General features: G+C 39.8%; 1 protein-coding gene across 7 annotated transcripts in view; it reads right to left on the bottom strand.

Moving 5' to 3' along the window:
* SENP6 (SUMO specific peptidase 6) overlaps positions 1-17,815 on the bottom strand; it is a 140,969-nt gene that overhangs the window by 34,177 nt on the left and 88,977 nt on the right. For 6 of the 7 annotated variants that reach the window (XM_062186393.1, XM_062186386.1, XM_062186387.1 and 3 more), the window contains 4 exons: positions 17,579-17,721; positions 12,213-12,600; positions 5,309-5,538; positions 2,036-2,206 (listed from right to left, as the gene is read on the bottom strand). In XM_062186393.1, the coding sequence (XP_062042377.1) occupies positions 2,036-2,206; positions 5,309-5,538; positions 12,213-12,600; positions 17,579-17,721 (932 nt within the window). The remainder of the gene's footprint in view (positions 1-2,035; positions 2,207-5,308; positions 5,539-12,212; positions 12,601-17,578; positions 17,722-17,815) is intronic. The other variant, XM_062186388.1, reaches the window with a different exon arrangement.

The following is a 17,815-nucleotide window of genomic DNA, read 5'->3' as shown; positions in this document are numbered from 1 at the left end:
TACTTCACTACACTGTATAACCTGTAACTTTTCTGGGAAGAAACAATGAAATTTCAAAGCAGTTTTTGACAGGTTTGAGGCTAAATATACCAACTTTCAATTCAATGTCCTGAACACTAGAAAAAGCTAATCATACTGAAGATACAAATAATGGTCTTAATGTTGGGGAAAGTTAACAAACCTATAGAGCACCCCTGGAAATTTCTGAGGTACAAAGTGACATAGGACGATATTTCTATGAACTGTAAGAAGCTAGGAAAATAATCTGTATCAAGAAGAGTTGCAACAAAACACACAAACTCGTGTAGACATTTAAATTCCAAAGTCTTACATTAATGTATGATGGATTAAGGTTGAGACTATCCAAGTATGTCATCCAGGAAGTGGGCCTAATGAGAGGTCTTTTGGTCACTGGTGACTACCTTTGGAAGGTAGTTCCTCAAGAAACGGTTGGTTGTATAATTTCAGTGTGCTTCCTGTCTCTTACTGCTCCCTGGCTTACCAAGTGATCCTTTCGCCACAAGCATTTCACCATCCACTACCCTCTTCAGATGCCAGACCAATAGGATCTCTTGATCTTGGACAGTGAGCCACCCACCTCCAAACTATAAGTTGAAATAAACCTTCTTCCTTCTTAAGTAGCTTCTTCAGGTATTTTAGTTACAGTAACAAAAAGCTAACTAATAAGTTTCATAAATCCCTGAAAACAACAATATATATTACAATGTTACTGAACAACAAAGGGTAGATCTCCATACATAATTTCATCTAAATTTCTAGGTACTTCAGAAACTGTTAAGCTTTTCAAATCCTGAGAACTTGGGAGTATCTTAATGGAAAAGAAAAATTACTGGTTTCTCATAAAGCTTTCCTCAGCTAAGAAATCAAGTAATGGGGCTAGTGCTGTAGTGTAGCGGGTAAGGCTGCTGCCTGCAGTGCTGGCATCTCATATGGGCCTGAGTCGAGTTCTGAGTCCTGATTGCCCCACTTCTGATCCAGCTCTCTGCTATGGCCTGAGAAAGCAGTAGAAGATGGCCCAAGTACTTGGGCCCCTGTACTCACATGGGAGACTGGAAAAAGCTCCTGGCTCCTGGCTTTGGATAGGCCCAGCTCTGATTGTTGCAGCCATTTTGGGAGTGAACCAATGTGAACCCTCTCCTTCCCTCCCTCCGTCTGTCTGTCTGTGTTTCTTTTTCTGCCTCTGCCTCTCTGTAACTCTGCCTTTCAAAAAAACAATCAAGTCCACATTACATTTGCTCTTATAAACTAATCTATATTTGTAGAATTTTTAAAATCTTACTGTATCATAATTTAAATAATAAAACTAGTTTTAAACGTTCATGCTGTGATTTTGTGTCTTGTTAAAAAGACAGGGTTTTTCAAAGAGTTAGAAGCAAAAGGTCAGGGGCACTAAGTTGAAGTATCAAAAGATAAAATCTTACAGAAAATGTATAGTGTTTCAGGAAGATTAATCTACCAACAATGTTTAGAACACATAAGGATGATTTCTGATGAATAAGAAAGCTATTCAAGGAGACTGTATTAAAATTTCAACGGAAAAACACTTGAATTGGTGGTAGTAAAATAGTACGTAGACAGGACAAGTTTCAGAAAGTCCTTTGGCCATCATGGACACTAAACTAGTCTAAAAAAGTACAATGCCTCTGGGGTGGCCACTACAGTTCAGCAATCTATTTCTAAGGGGCTTAATGCCACAAAAAATTTTTAGCAAATACTAAAGCACTTGAATTCTCTCTCTCACTATAATCTGTTAATAAACTCTTCCACACTAAGCTGGTATGACAATATGCCATAACTTTCAGACATTACACTAAGATAAAATTTTATCCACTTATTTCTAATGGTGAGACAATACAATTTATAGTCTTAAAAAAATCTGAAACCTTGAAATAATTTTTATATTCTATAAATTCACATATTTTAACCTACAAATTTTAAAAATCATGTATTAGCTACAGAGATAGAGCTTTGAATCTTGTATTTTGTGTAGTAATAAGCTGAAGATTGTACTTACAATTACAGGCTCTATTAATAGCCGGAAGAGTGTTCCTACTCGTATACTTCGACAGTTTAAAATGACACTGTCAAAGGAACTTTGGCAGCTTAAAGATACAGAATTAACTGAAGTTTCTTGAGAAACCACTTTACGGCGTTTTAGAGGTGTATTGATAATAGAATTGCCAAACTGAAAAGGACAAGAAACATTTCACTTAGTAAACAAGGCTGCAAAGTACACATATGGAAACAATCCAATATATAAAATGTTATTATCACAACATAAAAATGATCTTCCTTCAACAATGTTAGTTAAAATAGAAATTATGGTTTTCATACATAGGTTGAGTATCCCTTATCTGCAATACTTGGAACCAGAAATGTTTTAGATTTTAGAGTTTTTCACAATATTTGCATTGACTTTGGTGGTTGAGCATTCCTAATCTGAAAAATCAAAATACTCCAAAATCTAAAACTTTTTATATGTCAATGCTACAAAGTTTTGGATTCTAATGCATTTTGTATTTTAGTTAGGAATTCTCAATCCCTAGTAACTTTATCATTATCATCAGAATAAAAGATGATCTTGGTATAAACTAAGAGAAAAAAAATTCACTGCATTGAGATAGGCACTATTCTCATTATCCTTCTAGAGACATTTCCATGATCTATGTCGTATGAAAAAATACATACCTCCACAAAATGTGATCATGATATAGGACTGTCGTACATATATGATTTTGCAAACTTTTTCAAGCTTCTTTTCTGACAGATTTGCTGTGAATATTTTTCAATATTAACAGAATCTTCTAGATTTAAAGTTCTTGAGTTTTTCTAAGCTTTAAAATTATTCCTTCAAATGGGAGATATTTAGCTAATAAAAAGTCAATTTAGGAGCTATTCCAGCTGAATCTATAATAGAGGAACTGAGTCAAGGATTTGGGTGGTTTTTCCCACAGAGTATTACCAGAATGAGCACTAAGGAACCCTGGTGATTCAGTTTATCAATCTGAAAACTGTTTCTCTAAAAACTCCACTTTATGGGAATCCATTATCCATTTAACCGAATTGTTCTATGCTGGACATTTGAGTTCTTTTCTTATATTCATTTACAGCAAACTATCCCCAATGATCATTTATGCAAAAAAATTCTGATTCGTAACTAGAACTGCTTAACTCTCTTACATAAGTTATACAAACATAAACACCCAATATCCCATTGATCTAAACCCTGACCAAGACGAGACACTGTCATACTTTAAATAAATTTTTGACAATCTAAACAGTTAACAGAAGTTCATTTAATTTCATTTTCACTATTTATTACCTTTTTGAGTTCTATTATTTCTTTTAGCTCTTTTTCTGTTGTTTACTTCTATTTCCTTTTTTTTTTTTAAAGAAAAGATGATCTATTTTTAAAATCAGAGTTATAGAGAAAGAGGGAGAGACAGAGATCTTCCATTTGCTGCATCACTCCCTAGATGGTCTCAATAGCCAAGGCTGGGCCAGAACAAACCTAGGAGCTTCATCCAGGTCTCCCAAACACTTGAGTCATTTTCCATTCCTACCCAGGGAGCTGGACTGGAACTGGGGCAGTGGGGACACAAACTAGTGCCCATATGGGATGCCAGCATTGCAGGTGACGGCTTTACCTGCTATGCCACAACACCAGCCCCTCTTTCTTGTTTGTTAAGAAATTAGAAATGAAGGATCAACTAATTGACAATGTTACACACTTCACCCCCCATCCCCTTTGTATTAATCTATCAAATTCCATTTATGGTGTACAATGTTCTGTATGTCCCATTTAGTGCAAACAAATTAACCTCTTCATTTACTGTTTTTCCCAGTCCTATTCATGTATTGAAAGGCAATTCCTAAGATTAAAATATAAAATATAAAAATATTAATCCATATTTTAAAAGGAATCTTTATGGTTACTTTCCCAGTTTTTCATTTCTTAAGGTTTCTATCTTTTTGCTTAAAGATTGATTATTTTTTTTTTTTGACAGGCAGAGTGGACAGTGAGAGAGAGAGACAGAGAGAAAGGTCTTCCTTTGCTGTTGGTTCACCCTCCAATGGCCGCCGCGGTAGGCGCGCTGCAGCCGGCGTACCGCGCTGATCCGATGGCAGGAGCCAGGTGCTTCTTCCTGGTCTCCCATGGGGTGCAGGGCCCAAGCACTTGGGCCATCCTCCACTGCACTCCCTGGCCACAGCAGAGAGCTGGCCTGGAAGAGGGACAACCGGGACAGGATCGGTGCCCCGACCGGGACTAGAACCTGGTGTGCCGGCACTGCAAGGCGGAGGATTAGCCTAGTGAGCCGCGGCGCCGGCCAAAGATTGATTATTTTTCTATATTTTTGTTTGAAAGGCAGAGTAACAGAGACAAGAGGGAGAGACAAAGAGGCATCTTTCTTCACTGCTTTACTCCCCAAATGGCTGCAAAGACCAGGTCTGGGGTAGACTGCAGCCAGTAGCCAGAACCCCATCCTGGTCTACCATATAGGTGGCTGGACCCCCAAGTACTAGGCCTTCTTCTGGTCCCTTCCTAATTGAGTTAGCAGAAAGCCTGGTCAGAAGTGGTACAGCTGGGACTTAAAAGAGCACTCTGATATGGGATGCTGGTGGTCACAAGCAGCAGCTGAGCCAGAACACTGGCCCCAAAGTTCCCATCTTAACAACCAAGTATGTTGTTAAGTATGTTTCCATATTTTCTCCTGTATTTCTATAAAGCCTGACATACACATAGCAAATGTAACTTTTTAATCATCCAAGTTTTATTATGATTTTCAGTAAAACCCAGGCACACTAAAAGTATTATATAAAATTACCTTCAGGCTTTGTGTATAAGGTGTATATAAAATATAAACGAATTTCATGTTTAAACTGAGGTCCCACTCCTAAGGTGTGTCATTTATGTACATGCAAATATTACAAAATAAATTTTAAAAAGGGAAGAAAAAAAAAAAAGAAAGAAAAACCTCCAAAATCTGAAATACTTCTGGTTCCAAGCATTTCAGGTAAGTGATACTGAAACTGTGCCAGACATTTTACTTTCAGGATAGTACTGTTTTTTTTCTTGTTAAATATTTCTACATTTAAGCTTTCTGTTAACTGAAATTTATTTTTATACAGGGATCAACGTTCTTCCAAATTATTTTCCAACTGATGTTTAAGCTCCACTAAATGAATAATCCATCCTTTTCTCCTATTCACATTGCTAAATTTCCTTCTAAAAACCTTTTTCAACCCAAAGGGAAGACATTAATCTGAACAATCCATCTAAAACTACCTGGTCTTTCATTCTTGCTTTTCTTGGCAATGTAACTGTATTTAATTCCGATTCTGCTGGAATGCTTCTTAGTTCACGCTCTGCTCTGCAGCTATTTTCATTCAGTGCTGCTTCTACTTTTCCAGTGGATGGTGCTGGGGAAGAACATGCTGAATCAGCAGGCTGAGGAGATATGCTCTCTCTTCTGTTAGCCTTATCAATGTCATCATCATCGTCACTGGACAAAATGACTAAAATTATAAAGAAAACTTACAATAAAATTTGTATTTTACTTCTGTCAGTGGAAAATGTATATTACCACAGTGGAAAATAAACCAAATTTACTTTGCAGCTCCTCCAGATCTGAGATTAATAAAAATGAAGACACAATCCAATTTGCCCAATGAAATATAAAATCTGAAAAAGAGTATGACTTGGCATCTTTAAAAAATATTATTAAAATATGAAATTGATTCTGTAGTCCATCAACACTAATCCACTTAGCAACATTAGCAAGTCACAAGAATTAAATGTTTATCAGTAAGTCTCTTTCAGAGTTCAAAGATTTTAAGGTATGAAAATAATCTACATGCAAACTTTTCACAAAATCGCATGTATTCTAATTGTATATGAAAGTCCATGTGACCAAACAATTTTATCTAAAGAAAGGAAATCACTGAAATCCATAACTGGTCATTGTACAATGGACCAATGCCTAATGCTCAATAAGTCTTGGTGAATAAATGAACCTCGGCAAGAAAAGACATTATGAAGGTAATATGCTCCTAAACCTTGTATTCCATTATCAAAGCTTACCAAATCAATCTCTATAGTATAATTATCCAGAGCCACTCACATCACTCTTTAATCAAATCCCAACTCTTTTTTTTTTTTTTTCTTTTTTGACAGGCAGAGTGGATAGTGAGAGAGAGAGACAGAGAGAAAGGTCTTCCTTTGCCGTTGGTTCACCCTCCAATAGCTGCCGCGGCCGGCGCATCTCGCTGATCCGAAGCCAGGAGCCAGGTGCTTCTCCTGGTCTCCCATGCGGGTGCAGGGCCCAAGCACTTGGGCCATCCTCCACTGCACTCCTGGGCCATAGCAGAGAGCTGGCCTGGAAGAGGGGCAACCGGGATAGAATCCGGCGCCCCAACCGGGACTAGAACCCGGTGTGCCGGCGCCGCAAGGCAGAGGATTAGCCTGTTAAGCCACGGCGCCGGCTCAAATCCCAACTCTTTACTCTGGCTTATGAATTTGCATAATATAGTCCCTCCGCATCTGTGGAATTTTCTCCTACTATTCTACTTATCTCTCTTTATGTTCCAGGCACATTAGCCAATATTTTTTGTCCCTCAAACACCACGAGCTATTCCTCACGGCAATGCATTTCCCCTAAGACTCTGCATTTTTGTCATCAAATATTAAATATCACTTTTTGACTGACAACCCAGTCTAAATAAGCATACAGTCACTTAACTCAACCACATCAATTGATTCAAATCTATTGTTCTTTGCTGTGAATGTATACTTGCTCACCTGCCTTTCTCTTTTACAAGTAAACTGTAAGAGAGCATGGATACTATCTTATTCACAACATAGCTTCAGAACCCAACATAACTACTAACACAGAAAAAATATTCAAACATGTGTGGAAGAATGCATGAACTTGGAGGGACAATGATCTCTTCTAGTATCTTACACACAAATGCTGAGTTAATACATACTGGGAAATGAACTTGTAGCAGGAAGAATTATCCCTAGCATCCCCCCATTTAATACTTTGCTATCTAGTCTCAAGAAGCAAATGTTGGAGGCAGGGAGATTCCAAGATGGCAGAATAGGGAACAACACAGGCTGGGGATAAACAACAAACAAACAAAAAGTAGGACGTACACTCTCAGGGGAGAATTAGAGAGAAAACCACACTGGAAATTCTATAAAAGGAAGAGGAATGCCATGGACCTGTGTGGAAGGCATGGATGTGCACAAACATGGACACAACACACAACTGCAGCAGCTGAGAACCACAGTGGGTGGCAACTTGGAAACAGAGACCAGACTGCAGCAACCCGTGTTGATATAGCCAAGGAGAGAACGTGGCTTGAGTCTGGCATGGAGTCCTAGGGGCTAGTGGTTACCCACAGACTCAGTGGAAGTAAAAGGGACATGTTTATTTCACCCCATCCTCCCTACAATGGGCCCACTGCCCAGCTGAGAGAAGGCTGGCACCATTTTGGGATTAGGCAGCAGCAGTCTTTGTGGAGGCGCACAGCAACTGGCCTTTGCAGTACTGAGGCAGTGGCAGGGAGATAACATTTGGCCAGTGGCTGTTGTATACATGTGTGATCAAGAGATTCTAGTGGAGGCCAACACCATGGCTCACTTGGCTAATCCTCTGCTTGCGGCGCTGGCACCCTGGGTTCTAGTCCCGGTTGGGGTGCCGGATTCTGTCCTGGTTGCTTCTTTTCCAGTCCAGCTCTCTGCTGTGGCCCAGGAATGCAGTGGAGGATGGCCCAAGTGCTTGGGCCCTGCACCTGCATGGGAGACCAGGAAGAAGCACCTGGCTCCTGGCTTTGGATCGTTGCAGTGCACCAGCTGTAGCGACCATTAGGGGAGTGAAAGAACCAACAGAAGGAAGACCTTTCTCTTTGTCTCTCTCTAACTCTGCCTGTCAAAAAAACAAAAAAAGAGAGATTCTAGTGGAGGGACAAATCTGTAGTCCTCATTGACTTTGAGCATGGCTGGGAGGATTTGACAGGGGCTTGGAATCCACACAGGAGTGTGAGGTGCCCACAACATCCCAACATACCACAAGCTCTGGGGCTCAAGCTGCTTAGGCAGAACTGGCTTGGGGAACATCTGCTCCTCAGTGGACCAGACAGGCTGGCAGGGCAGAGTGGAACCTTCACACCCAGCAACTGTGGGAGCCTTCTGAGCTGATACTGTGGGGACTCAATGGCTGCATGAAAGGGTGCAGGGTGTAGCAGGGTCTCTGGGTAATCACTGGATGTGGTTCCACATGTTCACAGTTCCTTCACTGCATGGGGTGGCTCACTGAAGCAGGAATCGGCTCAGGGTGAGGACTGTGTGGATCATCTGTGCGGTTCATATGGTGTACTGACGAGTGTTGAACCCACTGGGGACTAACACCGGAGCACTGCTTAGCTTGGAGAAGGGGTAATCATACCAAGAGAGGTGACCTTTCCCCTACTTCTGTTAACAAGCGGTGATCTACCATGACCAACTTGGGTATTACCCTGAAGCACTGATCAGAGCTCCCAGGCCACATCCAACACACACCTCAATGAAAGTGCACAGTCCACTAAGCCACAGAGGCATAATTCCAAGATAAAAGCCATCAGAGGAAAAAAAAAATCAACAAGTAACTCCACAAATTCCTAAAAATAAATGTAGAAATTCAAGAAACAAAAGTAAGGAAGACACCATGGCCCCCTTAAAAGAACATAAACCATTTCAATATTAGAATGTGAAGATAAAAAGATTAATGAAATGCTGGAAACACAATTCAAAAGATTAATCACAGGATTACTCAAAAGCAGTGAGAAGGAAATCCAAAATGAAATATTAGAAATGAAGAATTCAACAGATCAAACAGAAAATGCGGTGGAAGATCGTAATAGACTTGGTGAGGCAGAAGAAAGAATATCTGAGCTAGAAGATAATGTTTGTAGAATGTGGAGGAAACTCTGTAAAACAATGGCAAGGGCAAAGACTTCTGGAAAAGACTCCAGAAGCAGAGGCAATAAAAACTGAAATTGACAAATGCGATTACTTCAAGCTGAAAAGCTTCTGCACTGCAAAAGAAACTCATCAAAGTGAAGAGGCAACCAACAGGATGGGAGAAACTATCAATTGCAAACTATGCAATTGATAAAGGGTTGATATCCAGAATCTATAAAGAGCTTAATAAATTCAACAACAAAACAAACAATCCAGTTAAGAAATGGGTAAAGGACTTGAACAGGCATTTTTCAAGAGAGGAAATTCAAATGGCCAACAGACACTTGAATGGCTCTCATATGGAAATCAACAAACAACAAATGCTGGAGAGAATTTAGGGGAAAAGGTACCTTAATCCACTGTTGGTGGGAATGTAAACTGGCGTAGCCACTGTGGAAGACAGTATGGAGATATCTCAGAAATCTAAATATAGACCTACACTATGATCCAGCCATCTCACTCCTGGGAATTTACCCAAACCAAAAGAAATCAGCATATGAAAGAGTTACTTGCAGATCAATTCACAACAACTAAGATACAGAATCAACCCAGATATCCATCAACTGCTGACTGGGTAAAGAAATTATGGTATATATACACTATGGAGTACTATTCAGCTGTATCTGGTGAGTGAGTTAGCAGATCAAACTGCTCTCTCTGATTCTCAATCTCTGTCTTTCTCTCACAAATACACAAGCACTCAGTAGGGTTGTTTACTGTCTGAACATTTTTTGTGGGTAAAGCTAGGACACACATAGTTTTATATATGAATAAATACATAAATTCATCCTATGTCCAACTCAAATTTAAAGTTACATAATTTTAATTTATTCATTTTTTTTAAAAAAAATCTATTTATTTTAAAGCAGAGTGACGGAGAGACAGAGAAAGATATCTTCCATCTGCTGGTTCACCTCCCAAATGGCCACAAACGTCAGGGCTGGGCTAGGCCAAAGCCAAGAGCCTAGAATTCCATCTGGGTACCCACATGGATGGCAGGAGGCCCAAGTACTCTCTTCCCTTGCTTTCCCAGGCACATGAGCAGGGAGCTGGATCCAAAGCAGAGCAGCTAGGACTCAAACCAGCACTCCAACTTGGGATGTTATCATTGAAGGTGGCTGCTTAGCCCACTGAGCAACAACTTCAGCCCCTCTTATTTTTGTATCCCCTTTCTCTAAAAATCAAAAATCTTGAATTCTTTTTTTTTTTTTTTTGACAGGCAGAGTGGATATTGAGAGACAGAGAGAAAGGTCTTCCTTTGCCGTTGGTTCACCCTCCAATGGCTGCTGCGGCCGGCGCATCGCGCTGATCCGAAGCCAGGAGCCAGGTGCTTCTCCTGGTCTCCCATGCAGGTGCAGGTCCCAAGCATTTGGGCCATCTTCCACTGCACTCCTGGGCCACAGCAGAGAGCTGGCCTGGAAGAGGGGCAACCGGGATAGAATCCAGCGCCCCAACCAGGACTAGAACCCGGTGTGCTGGCGCCGCGGAGGATTAGCCTGTTGAGTCACAGCGCCGGCCTTTTTTTTTTTTTTTTTTTTTGACAGGCAGAGTGGACAGTGAGAGAGAGAGACAGAGAGAAAGGTCTTCCTTTCCCGTTGGTTCACCCTCCAATGGCTCCGCGGCCGGCGCACCGCGCCGATCCGAAGATAGGAGCCAGGCGCTTCTCCTGGTCTCCCATGAGGTGCAGGGCCCAAGCACTTGGGCCATCCTCCACTGCACTCCCAGGCCATAGCAGAGAGCTGGCCTGGAAGAGGGGCAACCAGGATAGAATCCGGCATCCCGACCAGGACTAGAACCCAGTGTGCTGGCGCCACTAGGCGGAGGATTAGCCTGTTGAGCCACGGCGCCAGCTTAAAAATTTTGAATTCTAGAGACAATAACATAATCACTGATTTCCTTTATCAGTATGTGTTTAAACATAGCAATGCCAACATTAATAAGAACATAACTGAATATACTTAGACTTCTCTGCAATTCTGTTTAACCTCAAAATGTAACACAGTATGGGTAAAGTTGGCAGGTCTAGCTTAAGATGTTCCCATGGGTTTTGAGTCTTGGTTCCATTCTTTTTTTTTTTTTTAAAGATTTTTATTTATTTAGTTGAGAGGTATAGTTACAGACAGTGAGGGAGACAGACAGAAAGGTCTTCCTTCTGTTGGTTCACTCCCCAAATGGCCGCAATGGCCAGAGCTGTGCCAATCCGAAGCCAGGAGCCAGGTACTTCTTACTGGTCTCCCATGCGGGTGCAGGGGCCCAAGCACTTGGGCCATCTTCTACTGCTAGTGCTGCAGGCGGAAGATTAACCTATTGTGCCACAGCGCCAGCCCTGGCTCTTTTTCTGATCCAAGTATCCTGCTGATGTGCACCCTTAGGAACAACAGGTAATGGCTCAAGTACTTGGGGCCCCTGTCACCCAAGTGGGATATATGGATTAAGTTCCAGGCTTCTGGCTCTACTTGACCCAGTCCTGGTTGTTGGGTGCATTTGGGAAATGAACCACTGAATTGGAGTTCACTCTGTCTCTCTACCTCTTTCTTCCTCTCAAATAAAAAAAATGAACAAAAATTTCTACAGATTTTCACATTAGGGATGTACAGCCACATGGTTTTAATTTACACTGACTTGAGCATTTCTGTGCTCAAGATACCACCTAAATATACAATTAAGTTTATTTCATTTTAAAATTTATTTTGTTCTTAAAAATTCTTTTGATCCAACTGTTTCTTAATTATATAAATCACTGATATGACCGTAGTGCAAAATCCATAAAAGTGTATTTGAATAAACAAGCATCTATCTCTTTTAACATTTACATTGTGTTCTCCTTTTCAACAAATTATATTTTTGTCTATTAGTTTTTGGTAATCTTTCTATTTAAAAAAAAAAAAAGTTCATTCATTCACCCATTATGGTAAATACTCCTGTCTGCACATTTTTTTATTCATTTAAATATCTGGAATATCACTCTAAATAGCATTCAATCAATGTTTAACTATTTAAAATGGATGAAATAAGAACAGTTTTCCAACTGCACGGACATGTTTATCTACTGAAAACCTTACTACAAAACTGACATGAAAAAATACTCATTAAAACAAACTTCTCAAATATGTTCAGACACATGTTAAAAATATGTAAGAAAAATAATGTATTAATATAAGCAACATTTAGGGAATAAAATACTTACTTGGATCATTTAGGTCTGATGAACTTGTTTTCCTTTCTTTCAAGCTTGTGATTTTGGGTATTTTTGCCCCAGGTAAAATGATTTTTCCATTAGTCTGTAAATAATTATGTCTATTATCATCACGATTCACAATAATATCAATAGGAACTTTTTCCACATTGTTGCCATAAAACTTCTTAGTTGTTAGTCCTGTGTTTTGTAGCTTCTGTCCTCCAGAATTCTGATGAATTGATGTTCTTAATAATGGTCCAGTAGATTCATTCAAAGTTATAGCTTGTCTGCAAGATTTTTGCAAATCATTACGAAAAAGAATACCACAACTTTGACACTTGGTCTGATTTTCTTTTTCCTTTCCACACTTTGGACAACATTCACGCTGTTCAGAAACCTTAAATTCCAAAAGAACAGAAGAAATAAAAAGATTTTAGCATCAAAGAACCTCCTCAAAAGTCTCAAAATTAAGTCTACCTCTTTCCCAATCATTTGCCACTATGGCTTCTATGAGATCCTGGATAAGTTCTGTTCCTTGGGATTTACCCTCAGAAGCCTGGAAAGAACTTTTTGAAGATCATCTACTCCTGCAGTCAGATACAGTAAAGCCGCTGACTACAATGCCAGCATCCCAGTGGGTGCTGGTTAGAACTGGTTGCTCCACTTCCAATCCAGCTCCCTGCTGGTGTGCCTGGGAAGGCAGCGAGAGGATGGCCCAAGTGCTTTGGCCCCTGCACCCATGTGGAGATCTTAAAGAAGCTCCTAACTCCTTGTGGCCATATGGGGAGGAAATCAGTGAATGGAAGATCTCTCTGTCTCTTCCTCTCACTGTATAACTCTTTCAGATAAGTAAATAAATCTTAAGATTAAAAAAAAAAAAAAAGAATCTGAGCAGATAATCAGGCTGGGTATTTCCTGGCTTCAATATTTTGTTGTGTATAAAAACACAGGATATATTTAAATGAAAAAAAAAATTCATGGAAAGCTCCATATATTTCCTTTTATAAAACTGACACTAAAATAGTAAAAGCATGCCTCCAAATTAAAATTTATAATATTAAAATATACGAGGAGATATATCCTGAGCTATTAATGGATGTCTTCATTCAGCTAAGAAACACATATACTGGAACTGTTTATAAGAATTAGTTACAAAATATACATCACCTGAACTGAATAAGGTATTAAATGCTTCATGACAAAAACTAGAAAGATTTTTATCAATTTTGTGGTCTAAAAGCTAGAATACTGATACTGTTAAATTAGTTTTAGTAAAGTATAAATTTTCATTAAAAACTTATGTTAAGCATAATTTCTTTTGGAAACAAAAATTGATTTAAATAATTTTCTTCCTTTGGGTCAGCAGAAAACTTTTACATAATACAATAAGTACAAATCATTACCATCTGCAATTTTCTACAAATAAATAATAACCGACTATACTTGGTAAGAAGGAGCCTGTCTTTGATGAGACACCAGTGAGACAATGTCATTGGACCCAGTTACCTGAGCCATCATCTGCTGCTTCCCAAGATTTTCACTGATGGGAAACTGGAATCTAGGAGCAGGAGCTGGGACTCAAACACAGGTTCTCTGATATGTGGTGTGGGTATCTTAATTCATAGGCCAAATGTCTGCCACACTAAAGATTTTTAATTCTGCATTATGAGTGTGATGCAGCAGTTAAAGATGTTGCTTAGGACACCGACATCCCATACTGCATTGCTTGAATTCAAGTTCTGGCTTTGCTTCCAATTGCAGTTTCCCACTAATGTGCATTCTGGGAGTAAACAAGTGATGGCTCAAGTAGTTGGCCGCCTATCGCCTACATGGGAGACCTAGACTGAGATCTAGACTTCTGGCTTCAGCCTGGTATAGCCCTGGCTGTTGTGAGCACTGGGGAAGCAAGACCTTATTCTGCCTCTTTGCCTTTCAAATAAAGAAATAAAAAATTTTACTGAGTTTTAATTCTATTAAATTCAAATACCTTGTTTTCTTACAAGTAGTAAATAGTTTGGAATGTCACAGACTACATATGGAAAGAAAAATAACTAACTTGTTCATGAATCGAAAATAACATAGAGGCTGGCTACAATTCTTTATCTCTACCATGAAGAAAATAATAACAACTTGCATAAAAGAAGGAAGATTTATTTTAGGTATAAAAATAAAATTCAGGGGCCAGCTTTTTGGTACAGCAAATTAAGCCGCAGTTTGTGACATCAGAATCTCATATGAACATAGGTTTGAGTACTAGTTGCTCCAATTCAGCTGAATAAGGCAGCAGCAAAAGGTCCAAGTACTTGGGCCCCTACCACTCACACGGGAGACCAAGATGGATTTCCTGGCACATGGCTTTGGGCTGGCCTACTACCAGCCCAGTATAGCTATTTGGGGAGTGAACTGGATGATGGAAGCTCTCTCTAACTTTGCCTTTCAAATAAATATTTTTTTAAAAAAAATCTTGTGGAGAACAATATTGTGTTTCAGAAGGAGCCTTCACCTCAGCCAGGTAGTGGGGAAAGACAATAATGACTTCAACCAAGCTTAGGCTGGCAAGTGGGAAACTAATCACTGTCAGAGAAGGGAGTTACAAACATGCAAAGTGGGAAAAGCTAAGAAAATAGTCTCTGTGTTGTGGTGTTGGACTAGAATTAAGAGTTATCAAAGTAAACTCAAGGATTTTAACACATACATGTATTAAATATTCATATACATACAGACACACACACACACACAAAGAGACACATATTTCTTAGCTTTGTCCATAGGAGGGCCTAGATACAATGATATCTACTATCAATGAGTGTAACTAGTACCTAAATAACTTCTCTCCATCCTTGGAAAAATGTTTGACTTTAGTGCTGAGACTGAAAATATCAGTAGAGATCATCATGTTATACCAAAAAGTAAAGTGTTCAGGAGGCGGCGCTGCGGCGTAGAAGCTTAAGCCTTCATTCAGTGTTGGCATCCCACACAGTCACCGGTTCGAGTCTCCATTGCTTTACTTCCTATACAGCTCCCTGCTAACATGCCTGGGGAAGACAGCCAAAGTGCTTGGGCCCCTACACTGATAAGGGAGACCCAGAAGAAGCTCCTGGCTATTGGATTCAGCCTAGCCCAGCCCCAGCTTTTACAGCCATTTAGGGAGTGAACCAGCAGATGGAAGATGTCTCTCTCCTTCTCTGTATCTCTGTCTTTTAAATAATAAATAAATCTTAAAAAAATGTTCAAAGAATGATGTGGTTATATCAAAAAGAGATGCCAAACTGAAAGGACTTCCATGTTAGTTGACTAAGTCTGGGACAATCAAAATAAGTAATGTGTCAAAATAGTAATGACAGTTATTTTTGAGTAAAATATGAATCCATGTTTAAAGTATTAATGAATAAGTAAAGTAATAAGAAAAAGTTCTGCCTTACAAGTTTTATTAATAAATGAATATAGAAATTCTATTAATTTTACAGTCCAAAAACAGGATATTTTAATTATGGTTCATTGACAGGAGCTTGAACATCACACATCTGATAGAATCCAATGAGAAAGCTATACATCACTTTTGAGGCATTCCTGAAAAATGCATAAATCATGAAAATTAGACACCTAATTTGATTAACAAAGTTGATGGCCAATACTTCTCACAAATATCAAGGTTATGAATGATGGGAAAACTATGAAATTATTCCAGATTAAGAAAGACTATAAAGACTCATGGCAATTAAATGCAACACCTAATCTTGAATTGGATCCTATACTCATAAAGGTCATTATTTTGGTGAAATCTGAATGGGATTCATGGGCTATACGGTAATTTTGGATCAATGCTAATTTTCTGATTTTAGTAGTTCAACTTTGACTTTACAGGAAAATGTTCTCTGCAATCTTTTTATTTTTCTGGTTAAGAAAATTATTTTATTTATTTGAAAGATAGAGTTACAGAGAGAGGTAGAGACAGAGAGAGAGAGGTCTTCCATTCTGCTGGTTCAGTCCCCAAATGACCAGAACAGCCAGAGCTGAGCTGATCAGAAGCCAGGAGCCAGGAGCTTCTTCCAGGTTTCCCACACGGGTGTAGGGGCTCAAGGACTTGGACCATCTTCTGCTGCTTTCCCAAGCCATTGCAGAGAGCTGGATCAGAAGAGGAGCCGCCGGGACATGAACCGGCGCCCATGTGGGATGTTGGTGCTGCAGGCTGGGGCTTTAACCCACTGCAACACAGTGCCAGCCTCGTCAATCTTTTTTTTTTTTTTTTTTTAAAGAAAAGATATTAGAATGTATTAAGTGGTAAATGGGTGTCAAACCTGTAACACATTCAAATGGTGTGCACGAATGCACATGTGCATATGCACACACACACGTAGGGGCAGGGAATGAAAGAGGGAAGAAAGCACATGGATGGTGGACAATAAAGCAAATATGAAGAACTGGTGAATCTGGGTGAAGATTATGTGGGCTACCCCTTTCTTCTAAGTTCAACTTTCTGTAAATTTAAAATTATTCCACCGCCTTGCGGCGCCGGCACACCGGGTTCTAGTCCCGGTCGGGGCACCGGTCCTGTCCCGGTTGCCCCTCTTCCAGGCCAGCTCTCTGCTGTGGCCAGGGAGTGCAGTGGAGGATGGCCCAAGTGCTTGGGTCCTGCACCCCATGGGAGACCAGGAGAAGCACCTGGCTCCTGCCATCGGAACAGCGCGGTGCGCCGGCCGCAGCGCGCTACCGCGGCGGCCATTAGAGGGTGAACCAACGGCAAAGGAAGACCTTTCTCTCTGTCTCTCTCTCTCTCACTGTCCACTCTGCCTGTCAAAAAAAAAAAAAAAATTATTCCAGGAAATTTCTGGTTGTGAACATTTATTAGGAAATGTGTTGCCAGGGATGCACTGATAATTCCTTGAGGGAAAAAAAATCTGTTTTTGACAGGTAAAAATAGTCTACTGAAAGCAGAAAAACTTGCCTGAATAACTTTTCTAAGCCTCTTCTCGTACTATGTTGAAAAGATCAACTAGGGGGCAGGCATTTGGTATAGCGAATAAGACACCACTTGGGACATCAGCATTACATTCTGGAGTGCCTAGGTTTGAGTCTGGATCAACTACCAATGCTAGTTTCCTGCTAATTCACACATCCTGGCAGGCAACAGGTGATGGATCAAATGGCTAGGTCCCAGCCATCCATTTAGCAGAACCAGACTGAACTCTTAACTCCTGGCTTTGGCCTGGCCCATTCCCAGCTATTGCTGCATATCTGGAGAGGTATTCTGTCTCTATCTGCCTTTCAAACAATTAAAATACTGAAAACAAATTGTTAAAAGATCAGCTAGAATTTAATAAGTAGTAAAATCAATACAAATACTATGTGATTAACAATAGAGAGCAATTTCTTACCTCTAAATGCGTTAGACATTTTTTTGAAGCAGGAGACAGAGGATTAGGTTGATAAGCACTACAGTGCCGTTTCTGTTGTACTTTCCTCTTAATTTCAGGCTCCACATGTGAGTCAGACTCTTCTGTTTTTTTTGTTACACGTTCTAGAGGAAGGAGAAAAACGTACTGAAATTAAATTTTATAATTCCTCATGATCTCTGCCATGAAATAAAAACCTAGTTTATGTTCTCATACATT

The sequence above is a fragment of the Lepus europaeus genome, chromosome 3 (genome assembly GCF_033115175.1).
Source record: "Lepus europaeus isolate LE1 chromosome 3, mLepTim1.pri, whole genome shotgun sequence".
Taxonomy (NCBI): Eukaryota; Metazoa; Chordata; class Mammalia; order Lagomorpha; family Leporidae; genus Lepus; species Lepus europaeus.
This window is presented reverse-complemented; position numbering and strand designations above follow the sequence as displayed.